This window comes from Aotus nancymaae, unplaced genomic scaffold, assembly GCF_030222135.1.
Source record: "Aotus nancymaae isolate 86718 unplaced genomic scaffold, 86718_ANA_hifiasm-v0.15.2.pri h1tg000040l, whole genome shotgun sequence".
NCBI classification, from domain to species: Eukaryota; Metazoa; Chordata; class Mammalia; order Primates; family Aotidae; genus Aotus; species Aotus nancymaae.
Window position 1 is genome coordinate 50,191,293 of NW_026988454.1, and position 14,062 is coordinate 50,205,354.

Below are 14,062 nucleotides of genomic sequence, written 5' to 3' on the forward strand. Positions count from 1 at the left end.
AACTTCTGGCCTTGCTACTTAGTAGCTTCACAATGGTGGGCAAAAATTTTCTTCTTTTGGCTATCTAGGCTTCCAGTATATAAAAATAAAGAATTCTGTTCACATGCCTGAAGAGGGCATTAGGAGGAAAAAAAATGTCAAAATATGTGAAAATACTATTGCTATGACATTGGCAAATCCCTGGAATTTGAAAGTACCATTGTTTTGATCTGTTGTTCCACAGCTGTGGATTTGCATTCTTAGCCATCCTGATTAAATGTAGGTATCTACTCTTTGAAATAACAAGAATTCATAGCTCTGAATCTTCCTTGATGATATACAGTGAGAGGTGTATGTCCCACCTTGATCTTCTCCCATGAACTGTCATGTAAGTCAGTTATATCTTATAATAAAAAGCAAAACGACTATAGGTAATGAGGTAATGTTTGGGATCATTCATAAAGATGTTCTTATTCTTTAATAGAAGAGAAAGCTTACATTTTAATCACTTGCTATAAGCCCATACATTTTTGTGTTTTAAGAAGATTAAGAATATCTTACAAAAATATTAATCGAGTCTTCTTTTTCTAGTGGAAATACAATGAGTTTTACCATGTGAAAACTTCGTGCAGCCAAGGTCCTGCTTACGTCTGTAACATCACAGATCTACAACCTTATACTTCATATAATGTCAGAGTAGTGGTGGTTTATAAGACAGGAGAAAGTAGCACCTCACTTCCAGAAAGCTTTACAACAAAAGGTGAGTACTAATATACTCAGCACTCAGAAAACCCTGTGCCTCTGTTCTTTTCTTATCACTTATTTAACTAATCCTAGAGATTGAAATTTAAAAACAGTACATTATTATTTCTATGTTTTTATCTTTAAAAACAGTACATTATTATTTCTAGAACCTGAAGAAATTGAGAAAACATAGGAGACCTTGCAGGCAGTAATGAAATAAAACTGGCTGGGTCTGACAGGATCCTGAACTGGGCAGTTATTTCTTCTTTCAGTATCCTTATTTCATGTCTAGCTATGATGGTTTTGTGGTGATAACTACATGAAAATAGTATTACTGAATGTTCAAAAAATATGTATTGACTACTATGTTCCAGATAGTAAAATAAAAAATATAATATAAGAAGTTCATTAAAAATTAACTAGTGTCCTGAAAGGTATACCTCAACTCTGAGTTGAGCTCTATAAGAATGGAGGGAACAAAGATCTAGAACCAGAAATAACCATTTGACCCAGAAATTCCATTACCAGGTATATACCCAAAGGAATATAAATCATTCTATTACAAAGATACACACATGTGTATGTTCACTGCAGCACTATTCACAATTGAAAATACACAGAATCAACCCAAATGCCCATCAACAATAGACTGGATGAAGAAAATGTGGTACATACACACAATGGAATACTATGCAGCCATAAAAAGGAAGGAGATCATGTCCTTTGCAGGGACATGGATGAAGCTGGAAGCCGTTATTCTCAGCAAACTAACACCGGAAGATAAAAACAAACATCACATGTTCTCACTTACAAGTGGGAACTGAACAATGAGAACTCATGGACACAAGGAGGGGAAAAACAGACAGTGAGACCTGTCAGGGGATTGAGTGGGGGGAAGGAGAGCATTAGGAAAAACAGCTAATGCATGCTGGCCTTAATATCTATGTGATGGCTTAATAGGTGTAGTAAACCACTACGGGACATGTTTACCTATATAACAAACTTGCACATCTTGCACATGTACCCCAGAACTAAAAAGATTTAAAAAAAGAATGGAGGAAAAATGTTCCAAAACTTATGATAATTTTCTTTATTTGCATTTATCACTTATTTTATGCCAAGTTGTGCTATATTATTAATCTTATCACTAATTCATCAAATCCATAACTAATAAAAACTTCAAATGCTCATTTAAAAATATGTACTTATACCAAAATATTTCTTTTTTAAAAAAATTTCTTCTAAAAAGAAATAGGATGCATGTGCAGAACATGCAGGTTTGTTACATAGGTCTACATATGCCATTTTGGTTGCGGCACCTATTGACCCATCCTCTAAGTTCCTCCCGTCAGCCCCCATCCCTCAACAGGCCCTGGCGTGTGTTGTTCTCTCTGTGTCCATGTGTTCTCAATGTTCAACTCCCACTTATGAGTGAGAACATGCAGTGTTTGGTTTTCTGTTTCTGTGTTAGTTTGCTGAGGATGATGGCTTCCCGCTTCATCCATGTCCCTGCAAAGAACATGATCTCATTCCTTCTTATGGCTGCATAGTATTCCATGGTGTATATGTACCACATTTTCTTTATCCAGTTTATCATCGATGGGCATTTGGCTTAGTTCCATGCCTTTGCTATTGTAAATTGTGCTGCAATAAACATATGTGTGCATGTGTCTTTATATTAGAATGATTTACATTCCTTTGGGTATATATTCAGTAGTGGGATTGCTGGGTTAAATGGTATTTCTGGTTCTAGGTCCTTGAGGAATCACCATACTATCTTTCACAATGATTGAACTAATTTACTTTCCCACCAACAGTGTAAAACCTTCCTATTTCTCCACAGCCTTGCCACGATCTATTGTTTCCTGACTTTTTAATAATCACCATTCTGACTGTTGTGAGATGGTATCTCATTGTAGTTTTGATTTGCACTCCTCTGATGATAGTGATGTTAAGCTTTTCTCATGTTTTTTAGCTGTGTAAATGTCTTTTTTTGTGAAGTGTCTGTTTATATCCTTTGCCCACTTTTTGATGGGGTTGCTTGTCTTTTTCTTTTAAATATGTTTAAGTTCTTTGTACCTTCTGGATATTAGACCTTTGTCAGATGGGTAGATTGCAAAAAATTTCTTCCATTTTGTAGGTTGTCTGTTCACTCTGATGATAGTTTCTTTTGCTGTGCAGAAGCTCTTCAGTTTAATTAGATTCCATTTGTCAATTACGGCTTTTGTTGCATTGCTTTTGGTGTTTTTGTCATGAAGTCTTTGCCCATGCCTAGATTTTCTTCTAGAGATTTTATGGTTTTGGGTTTTACATTTAAGTCTTTAATCCATCTTGAGTTATTTTTTGTATAAGATATAAGGAATGGGTCCAGTTTCAGTTTTTTGCATATGGCTAGTCAGTATTCCCAGCCCCATTTACTGAATAGGAGATCCTTTCCCCATTGCTTCTTTTTGTAAGGTTTGTTGAAGATCTGCTAGTTGTAGATGTGTGGTGTTATTTCTGAGGTCTCTGTTCTGCTCCATTGGTCTATATGTCAGTTGTGATACCAGTATCATGCTGTTTTAGTTATGTGGAGTATAGTTTGAAGTCAGTAGCATGATGCCTCCAGCTTCGTTCTTTTTGATTAGGGTTGTCTTGGCTATACGGGATCTTACTTGATTCCATATAAAATTTAAAATACTTTTGTCTAATTCTGTGAAGAATGCCAATGGTAGTTAGATGAGAATAGCATTGAATCTATAAATTACTCTGGGCAATACGGCCATTTTCACAATATTGATTATTCCTGTCCATGGGGATGGAATGTTTTTCCATTCGTTTGTGTCATCTCTTATTTCCTTGAGTAGTGGTTTGTAGTTATCCTTGAAGAGATCCTTCACATCCCTTGTTAGCTGTATTTCTAGGTATTTTATTCTCTTTGTAGCTATTGTAAATGGGAGTTCATTTATGATTTGGCTCTCTGCTGTCTATTGTTGGTGTAAAGGAATGCTTGTGATTTTTGCAAATTGATTTTGTATCTTGAGACTTTACTGAAGTTGCTTATCAGTTCAAGAAATTTTTGGTCCTAGATGATGGGGTTTTCTAAATATAAAATCATGTTGTCTGCAAACAGAGACAGCTTGACTTTCTCTCTTCCTATTTGAATGCACTTTATTTCTTTCTCTTGCCTGATTGCCCTGGCCAGAACTTCCAATACTATGTTGAATAGGAGTGGTGAAAGTGGGCATCCTTGACTTGTACTGGTTTTCAAAGGAAATGCTTCCAGATTTTGCCCATTCAATATGATCCGGGCTGTAAGTTTGTCATAAATAACACTTATTATTTAGAGATATGCTCCATCAATACCTAATTTATTGAGAATTTTTAACATAAAGGGATGTTGAATTTTATTGAAGGCCTTTTCTGCATTTATTGAGATAATCATGTGGTTTTTGTCTTTGGTTCTGTTTATGTGATAGATTACATTTATTGATTTGTATATATTGAACCAAGCTTGTACCCCAGGTATGATTGTGATGGATATGTTTTTTGATGTGCTGCTAGATTCAGTTTGCCAGTATTTTGTTGAGGATTTTTACATTGATGTTCATCAGGGATATTGGCCTGAAGTTTTTTGTTGTGGTGTCTCTTCCCAGTTTTGGTATCAGGATGATTCTGGCATCATAAAACGAGTTAGGGAGGAATTCCTCCTTTTCAATTGTTTGGAATAGTTTCAGAAGGAATGGTACTCCTCTTTGTATTTCTGGTAGAATTCAGCTATGAATCCATCTGGTCCTGGGCCTTTTTTTGTTGGTAGGCTATTAATTACTGCCTCCATTTCAGAGCTTGTTACTGGTCTATTCAGGGATTCAACTTCTTACTGATTTAGTCCTGGTAGGGTGTATGCATCTGGGAATTTATCTATTTCTTGTAGATTTTTAGTTCATTTGTGTAGAGGTGTTTATGGTATTCTCTGGTGGTAGTTTGTATTTCTGTGGGGTCAGTGGTGATATCCCCTTTGTCATTTTTTATTGTGTCCATTTGATTCTTCTCTTTCTTCTCATTTATTAGTCCAGCTAGCAGTCTATTTTGTTATTTTATTCAAAAAACTAGCTCCCGGATGCATTGATTTTTGGAGGGATTTTCGTGTCTCTATCTTCTTCAATTCTTCTCTGATCTTAGTTATTTCTTGTCTTCTGCCAGCTTTTGGATTAGTTTGCTCTTGCTTCTCTAGCTCTTTCAATTGTGATGTTAGAGTGGCAATTTGAGATCTTTCTGGCTTTCTGATGTGGGCATTTAGTGCTACGAATTTTCCTTTTAACACTGCTTTAGCTGTGTCCCAGAGATTCTGGTACACTGTCTCTGTTCTCATTGGTTTCAGAGAACTTTTTGATTTCTGTCTTAGTTTCTTTATTTACCCAGGAGTCATTTAGGAGCAGGTTGTTCAATTTCCATAAAATTGTGTAGGTTTAAGTGAGTTTCTTAATCCTGAGTTCCAATTTGATTGCACCATGGTCTGAGAGACTGTTTGTTATAATTTCAGTTTGTTTGCACTTGTTGAGGAGTGTTTTACTTCCAATTATGTGGTAGATTTTAGAATAAGTGTCATGTGGCACTGAGAAGAATGTATATTCTGTTGATTTGGTGTAGAGAGTTCTGTAGACAACTACTAAGTCCACTTGATCCAGAGCTAAGTTCAAGTCTTGAATATCCTTTTTAATTTCCTATCTTGTTGATCTGTCTAATACTGACAGTGGGGTGTTAAAATCTCCCACTATTATTGTGTGGGGTGTCTAAGACTCTTCATAGGTCTCTAAAAACATGTTTTATGAATCTGAGTGTTCTTGTATTGCATGCACATATATTCAGAATAGTTAGATCTTCTTGTTGAATTGTTCTTTTTGCCATTATATATTGCCCTTCTTTTTTGTTATTTTATTCAACAAAAGATCTTTTTTGATCTTTGTTGGTTTAAAGTCTGTTTTGTCAGAGATTAGGATTGCAACTCCCTAAAATTTGCTTGGTAAATTTTCCTCAGTCTCTTTATTTTGAGCCTGTGTGTGTCTTTGCATGTAGGATGAATCTCCTAAATAAAGCACACAAATGGGTCTTGACGCTTTATCTAGTTTGTCAGTCTGTGTCTTTTAATTGAAGCATTTAGCCCATTTATACTTAAGGTTAGTATTGCTATGTTAATTTGATCCTGTTACCATGATGCTATTTGGTTATTTTGCATGCAAGTTGATGCAGTTTCTTCACAGTGTCATTGATCTTTATATTTTGGTGTATTTTCACAGTGGCTGGTACTGGTTTTTCCTTTCCATATTTAGTGCTTCCTTCAGGAGCTCTTGTAAGGCAGGCCTGGTGGTGATGAATTCCCTCAGGATTTGCTTGTCTGGAAAGGATTTTAGTTCTCCTTTACTTTTGAAATTATTTTGGCTGGATATGAAATTCTGGGTAGAAAATTATTTTCTTTAGGCATGTTGAATATTGGCCGCCAGTCTCTTCTGGCTTGTAAGGTTTCTGTTGAGAGGTCCACTGTTAGTTTGATGGGCTTCCCTTTGTAGACGACCTGGCCTTTCTCTCTTGCTACCCTTAACAGTTTTTCCTTGATTTCAGCCTTAGAGAATCTGATGATTATGTGTCTTGGGGTTCTCATGGGGTATCTTAATGGTGTTTTCTGTGTTTGCTGAATTTGCATGTTGTCCTGTCTTGCTGGGTTGGGGAAATTTTCCTGAATAATATCCTGAAGTGTGTTTTCCAGCTTGTTTCCATTTTCTCCATCACCTTCTGATACTCCAGTCAATCGTAGGTTCAGCCTTTTTATGAAGTCTCATATTTCTTGGAGGCTTTGTTCGTTCCTTTTCATTCATTTTCCCCCATTCTTGTCTTCATGTCTTATTTCAGTAAGGTGGTGTTCAACTCTGATATCTTTTCTTCCACTTGGTCGATTCAGCTGTTGATACTTGTGTATGCTTTATGAAGTTCTCATGCTGTGTTTTCCAGCTCTATCAGGTCATTTATGTTCCTCTCTAAACTGGTTATCCTAGTTAGCAATTCCTCTAACATTTTATCAAGGTTCTTAGCTTCATATTGGGTTAGAACATGCTCCTTTAGCTCATGATAGTTTTTTATTACCCATCTTCTGAAGCCTACTTCTGTCATTCATCCATTTGATCCTCCACTCAATTCTGCACCCTTGATGGAGATAGTCCAATCATTTGGAGGAGAAGAGGCACTCTGGCCTTTTGGGTTTTCAGCATTCTTTTGTTTTGTTGATTCTTTCTCATCTTTGTGAGTTTGTCTAGTTTTGGTCTTTGAGGCTGCAGACCCTTGGATGGGTTTTCTGTGGAGGACCTTGTTGTTATTGTTTTTGATACTGTTGTTGTCACTTTGTGCTTGTTTTTCTTTCAATAGTCAGGTCCCTCTTCTATAGGGCTGCTTCAGTTTGCTGGGTGTTCGCTTCAGGCCTTATTCATCTGATTTGCTCCCACACCTGGATATGTTACTCAAAGAGCCTGGAGAGCAGCAATGATGGGTGCCTGCTCCTTCTTTTGGGACCTCTAACCTCAAGGGGCACCAACCTGATGCCAGTAGGATCACTCCTGTATAGGGTGTCCTGACGACCCTGTTGGAAGGTCTCACCCACTTGGGTGGCACCGGGAGCAGGACCTCTTTAACAAAGCACTTTGTGCCTTGGTGGAGAGCGTGTGTTTCACTGGGGGGAAATCCACTTGTCTGAGCTTCCCAGATTCCTCAGAACTACCAGGAGGAGAGGCTAAGTCTGAGAGTGTAACCACCCCTCCCTCTAGGAGCTGAGGCCAAGGGAGATCTGAATTCTGTCCCTGAGCCTCTGGCTGGAGTTATTGGAGATCCTGCAGGGAAGCCCTACCCACTGAGGAAGGATGGGTCAGGTTTAGCCCTGAAGAGGCACTCTGGCTGCTGACTGCCACAGCTGGTGTGTTTGGGTGTGGGGACAAGTTTTGAGACCAAGCTGTCCAGCCTCCCTGGCTCCAGTAGGGGAAAAGTGCAGCCTGGAGCTACAGAAATGGGTGCTGCATTTCCCCCACCCAAGGAGATTAGCATGTTTGGCAGTTGGGAGTCCCAGTGCTGGCTGCTGCCTCTGCCCCAAAGGAGCTCAAAGGGCTTAGACAGCAGGCAGCAGAAGCCTGTGCTGGTCACCCCTCCCCCAGGGAGTTCTGTAGGCTTATGCAGATTCCAGCTGAGAGGCCATAAGAATCTGCCCATTCTGGGTTGGGATGCTAGGCCCCGGTGGCGTGGGTTCACAAGTGGGATCTTCCCATCCACAGGTTGCACAGTTCCATGGATAAAGCAGTTTCCTCAGCTGGGTAGCCTGCTCACTTGCCAGCTCCTTTGGCTGGGGGAGGGAGTTCCCTTTCCCCATGTGGCTCTCAGGTGGGCCGCTCCTGCACCACACTGCTCTTCCTTCTCTCTGTGGCTCATGCCAGCCTTCTAGTCAATTTTGATGAGAGAATCTGGATACCTTGGTTGCTGGTGAAGGATTCCCAAATGAAGTTGCTTCTTTGGCCCCACCTCTATGAATATTTCTTTAATGTTATTTTTCTTTGCCCTTAACATATTCTATAGAAAGATTTCAATGCAGAAGATTAATACTTCAAACATATCAATCAGTATTTTCTTTTTTTTTCCAAAGCTGGAGTCCCAAGTAAACCAGGCATTCCCAAATTACTAGAAGGGAATAAAAATTCAATACAGTGGGAGAAAGCTGAAGATAATGGAAGTAGGATTATATACTATATCCTTGAGATAAGGTATGTGTGTTTGCAAAGTACTTTGTAAACTACAAAGAACTAAGCAGTTAATTATAAAGTGATCAAAAGTAACACTATTTATGAAAATGTGTTTATATAGAAACACAAAGATCTTTAGTTTAAGGACCTATATGATGCATAACACGCATCATTATGTTCTTTGCTCAATTCCTAGAGGTTGGTCTTGGCACGCTAACTATAAAACAGATCACATCATTCTCAGAAATCTGTAACTGCTCATTGACACTGTATGGAAATTGTTTGATCATAGGCTCATGCAGCCAATATTTACTTAATATCAGTTTTGTTTAAAAAGCTTAGCTGATGTTTAATGTTAAATGATGACAGCATGTAAATTTCTGAAGATAATTTGCTTTAGCCAGGTGAATACTCTCTAGTGAGAATTGGCAATGAAGTAGATATTTTTCATACTATAAAATTAGGTCAAGTTCTGAATTGGTCTGAAGCATATAGGTCACACAGGATTCTCTGTTCATTGTGAAGACTATAGTTTGCCGTGTATTTCCAGGGAGTGAAAACACACTACCAATGAAAACCAGCCACTGATGAACAGCCTCAGACCTGGCCAGTATGGGGAGCACAGTGAACCATAACTGGCTCAGAAGGACTGATTTCATGCCAACTTGAGGGGAGAATTCCAAATTCCAAAGACACTTCTCTCACAGGACTATGAAACCATCTTTTAAGAAGTTCCAAGGACAAAAGTCACTTCCATAATTATAGTCCTGGCACCTTGATCTTTAGATCTATTTTTGCTTCATCTGGCTCTGGCACTCCCATAACCTTAAAAAATGTTCCTGCTCATACTAGAGAATTCCCTTGGCCATATTTCTAACTGAAATCTCCTTGAAGCTTCTGTTACTTCTTTTCATGCAGAGTGAAATATATTCTAACCCACAGAATTATCTTGGTGGTTTGTGACTGTAATTATGTTCATCAGTCAAGTCACACATCAGATTTTTGCTAGGGCCTCTTTAGTGTGTCACCCTGAGTAACACCTTAAGTGCTACTTAAGTGACTCCATCAAATACTCTGCATACTCCTTGCCCCAGGTCTCCACCGTCAGGATGTGGACTATGGGATGACTAAATGAATGCTGTAACTTCAGTATCTCAAAATAAGTTCTTCAGTAAGGACACTCTAGTTAGACTCTGTGTACTTGCTGACAGGGTAGTATAAGTGCCAAGTGCATGAACTTGGGAGTTGAACAAACCTTATTAGTTTCTAGGGCTGCCACTACAAAGGACCACCAACTGGGTGGCTTGAAACAGCAGACATTTATTCTTACAGCTCTAGAGGTTATGAGTCTGAAACCAAGGTATCAGCGGGACTGTGCTTGTTCTGATGGTTCTAGGGAAGAATCCGTCTTTGCCTCCTAGCTTCTGGCATCTGCTGGCTGTCCTTGGTATTCCCTGGCTTGTAGATGCACCACTCTTACCATCACCTCCTTCATCACAAGGTGCTCTCTGTGTCTAAATTTCCCTCTTCTTATAAGAGCCCCAGTCATTGGATTAGGGTCCACTCTAAACTAGTATGATCTCATCTTAACTTGATTACATTTGTTAAGATCTTATTTCCAAACAAGGTCACATAAAATATTCTGAGTGGGCATGAATTTTGGAAGGACACGACTCTATCCATTACACAAGCCATGTTTAAGTCCTTGTTCTTTTCCTTTTTTGAACTTACGTTTCCTCATCTGTAAAATGGAGCTGATAATATCTCTTCATCTCTTTAGGTTGTTGTGGACTCAGTGAATTGAAACAACATTATGTAAAGCCCCAGTACAGTATGTTGTAAATAAAAGGTGCTCAAACGTTATAAAAATTCTTCTTTCTTTTCTCAATGGCCTCTGTGTAAAGCCACCTCACAAATTCTTAAGGGCCTCTTTCTTTTGGATCAGAGTTGTTTGATTAAACAATGAAATTGCCAGTGCTGAACGTGAGACTTCACAAAATGTGTTAAAACACTCCATCCTAATGTTTTGCTCAGGATGGTCTTTAAAGGGACCCTCAGCTCCTGGGAACAGCTGTGACCAACTCTGCTGTCCTGTTGCTCCTCACGTTCTTACCCTTTCTCTGCCTCCTATAAGGGCCAGTCCTCACTGCCTGTTGGTCTTCAGAAGAATGAGCCAATTCGCAGGAACAGAACCAGATTCTCTCGTATCCCAAGCTTACTGTGGATTGGTGCCAAGTCCTGAAACTATTGGTGCCAGGTCTGAAAAGTTTAAGACCTGAAATGTTCTTCACTGTTAGAGAAGACATAAATGGAAGACTTTGAGCTTGCCTTTGATGATTCTGTAAAAAGTCATTCCAGTTACATGTTTTGAACCCAGCCCTTGTGCTCTTTCCATGTTTCATATAAAAAACAATTGGATCGACTTTGAGGTAGGGTGTAGGTCAATACAAAAGGAAGCAACAAACCTCAGAATCTCAGATATAATGATAACTTTGGTAGCTGAACTGTCACACCTTCCTTATCAATTTTGTATTCTGTATGTTATCCATTATTGTGTAAGTAAACTACAAATAATGTAAAAGACTGAAAATTAAGAAAATGGAAACTTCCGAGTTAAAAATCATGGAATAATTGTCTTATAGGTTTGGAATTCTGAAGAAAGTTTACTTGTGCAATTAGTAGGGAAAAGATGCTCAGCTCTCTCCTGACCACTGATCATTCACAACTTTCTTGGTGGGCTGAGTTGGTTGGCTCCATGCCTCACTAGGATCACTATAAAACCACGCTGTGTTCTGTAGCCAGATTACAGGAGAGGAATGAGGTCAAGGATAAAGTGTGCCAAAGGACACTCTCTGGAGTTCAGTCACCAAGAAGATCTATGAACAACTAGAAATAACATGTATGTTGTCATGTATATGTTCTATATTTAACATTTTACTGTTTCTTTTGCAGAAAGAGTACTTCAAATAATTCACAGAACCAGGATTTAAGGTGGAAGATGACATTTAATGGATCCTGCAGTAGCATTTGCACATGGAAGTCCAAAAATCTGAAAGGAATATTTCAGTTCAGAGTAGTAGCTGCAAATAATCTAGGGTTTGGTGAATATAGTGGAATCAGTGAGAATATTATATTAGTTGGAGGTATGTTACCATGTCTGCCTGCACGCTAGCTTATTACTTAAAGGTTCAGTAGTAAATATCAGTACGTTCTTAACATTAGCAATAAACAGTGACTAAATATATGTGTGTGTTTGTGTGTGTGTGTGTATACACACACACATTCATATCTTATTATCCAAACTATTAAAGTATTCCGTTCATGTGATGTGATCTTTCTAAAACATCACTATCATCATGTCATTTTTCTCCCCAATAATAATTAGCTACCCCCTTAATTCCTACTGCATCAATTCCATGCTCATAACTAGGCTTCCAAGGCTGTTCACAATCTGTTCTATGCAGCCTTATTTTTCTATTCACATTATACCAGCCTCATTACCATTCTCACATTATACACAACAGGCCTAAGACCTTTGTTTCTTCCCCAATAGCTACCTCTTCCACTGTGTATCTCATTTTAGTTTATGATATATTGTCTTTCTAATCACATAGGCAGGAAATTTCAGTGCCACATGTGATTTTTCCCTGTACTCAGTCATCAGGTCCTATTGAGTTTACCATCTTGATTTCTCTCTGATGAGTTCTTATCTTCCTCTTTCCACCTTGGCTTTCTTAATTTAAGTTGTCATTTCTTGCCTGTGCCCTTGGCTTACTCACACTGCTGACAGTTAAGTCTAGTTGAAGCACAAGCTGGGTTACTTAACCCCTTTCTGAAATACCCACAATGGCTCTCCATTCACTGCTTTCAAAATCAACTACAAACTTCTTTGTGGCATGTAAGCTCTCCCATAATTTGTCCTCCAATTGTGACCTATCTTTTCCAATATTTATGTCTGTGCTGTAGCCACATCAGACTGGTAAAAAGCTTTTATGTCACTTGCTCTTTGGCCTTGTGTTTGCCTCAGCCTAGAATACAGGTCCCCACCACCTACCGTGTGCTCCTTAGCTGGGATTTCCTTTTCTTCGTTTTCTGCCAATTAAAATTCTTCTTGTCCTTCAAGACTTAAATGAACCCATCATAACGCTTAACTGATGCTCCTTAGTCAAATGAATTATTGCATTTTATACCCTCACATGCTATATAAAACTTATATTATTCTTATTTGTATTAGGGTTACTTGTCTACAGAATCATTCTGATTTGTATTACAGATAGTTGTCTACAGAATCATTCTTACTTGTATTATAGTTAGTTTTCCATAGTTAGTTGTATACAGAGGTTTGCTTCCCAGTTCAGCAAATGTTTTCTGAAAAGAACCAAATAGTAAATATGTTAGACTTTGCAGGCTACATCTGATCCCTGTTCTTCTTTTCCTTTTCTCTTCTTCTTCTCTTTCTCCTTCTTCTTACAAATAACACTTTAAAAATGTAAAACTTACTCATCACTAATGGGTACAAAATCAGGCCAGATTTGGTCCTCATGCCATGGTTTGCCAGACTCTGGCTTACATGTTTGTTTCCTCTACACAACTAAAACTACCTAAGGGAAATTACCATGTTTATTCCTCAATTTAATATCCATGAAATTGAATATGTATGAAGATATTATAAAAATAATAATGCCAACTATTTTGATATGAAGAATGAGATTTTTTGACTCTAAATATATTAAAAAGATATACATGTGTGTCCTCAGTGATTTTAAAATAGAAGATTGAGTGGGTATATTCCAGTAGTTTTTTGGTAAACTAGCTCTCTGAAAAAAAAAAACAAAAAACAAAAACCTTGATTTTGATTTCACATGGCATAAATGTTCTCTGTATGGATGCTTTCAAGCTACCAACTGTCTAGCAAACAACTGGCTTGCAAAAATCCAGTAGTAGCTAGCTCTGCCATATTACTCTGTGTGTTTAGGTAGAACTGGGGCTACTTAGCTTTAATCTATGAATTAATTTCTCTTTCTCATTTTTATCATTAGATGATTTTTGGATACCAGAAACAAGTTTCATACTTACTATTATAGTTGGAATATTTCTGATTGTTACAATCTCACTGACCTTCGGTAAGTATAATCGAATTTTAAAAATAAGCAACAAACTGTTTACTTAATCACACCTGATTGGTTTATCTCTTAGTTGATCTAACCTCCCACATGAAATATTACCTGATTCAGTTAATAAAATTTACAGGGTTACCTTTGGTTATACATTCATAACTACAAACTTCTGTGAATTGTTTTCTGATCTAGGTATAATTATTTTATAAAAAATAAATATGTACATTTAATGATATACTTTAGATAAAACTACTCACAAGGGCACCAACTTTTAGCTTTCTTTAAAACGTTATTTGTTTCTGATGGGCTGCATACAAATGTTTTGTGGCTTATAGTTTGAAATAAATAAAAGAAAAATAACCCTGGGTACAGAAAAAAGTATAGGATTAATGGGAGGCCAGTGACAATCTTTGGTTGGGATAGTTTTGGTTTCTAAGCAGACAGGCTGGTTTGGAATGAGTAAGGCCTCTG

At 37.9% G+C, this 14,062-nt stretch overlaps 1 protein-coding gene and 1 long non-coding RNA gene across 2 annotated transcripts in view; one reads left to right on the top strand and one right to left on the bottom strand.

The window, feature by feature from the left end:
* Positions 1-14,062, top strand: part of ROS1 (ROS proto-oncogene 1, receptor tyrosine kinase) — a 132,930-nt gene that overhangs the window by 85,562 nt on the left and 33,306 nt on the right. The window contains exons 32-35 of the mRNA XM_064360761.1: positions 571-739; positions 8,378-8,495; positions 11,427-11,617; positions 13,514-13,597. Coding sequence (XP_064216831.1) covers positions 571-739; positions 8,378-8,495; positions 11,427-11,617; positions 13,514-13,597 — 562 coding nt within the window. The remainder of the gene's footprint in view (positions 1-570; positions 740-8,377; positions 8,496-11,426; positions 11,618-13,513; positions 13,598-14,062) is intronic.
* LOC135268337 (uncharacterized) overlaps positions 1-14,062 on the bottom strand; it is a 60,308-nt gene that overhangs the window by 1,413 nt on the left and 44,833 nt on the right. Inside the window, exon 4 of the long non-coding RNA XR_010336630.1 lies at positions 12,774-12,842. This is a non-coding gene — a long non-coding RNA (uncharacterized LOC135268337). The remainder of the gene's footprint in view (positions 1-12,773; positions 12,843-14,062) is intronic.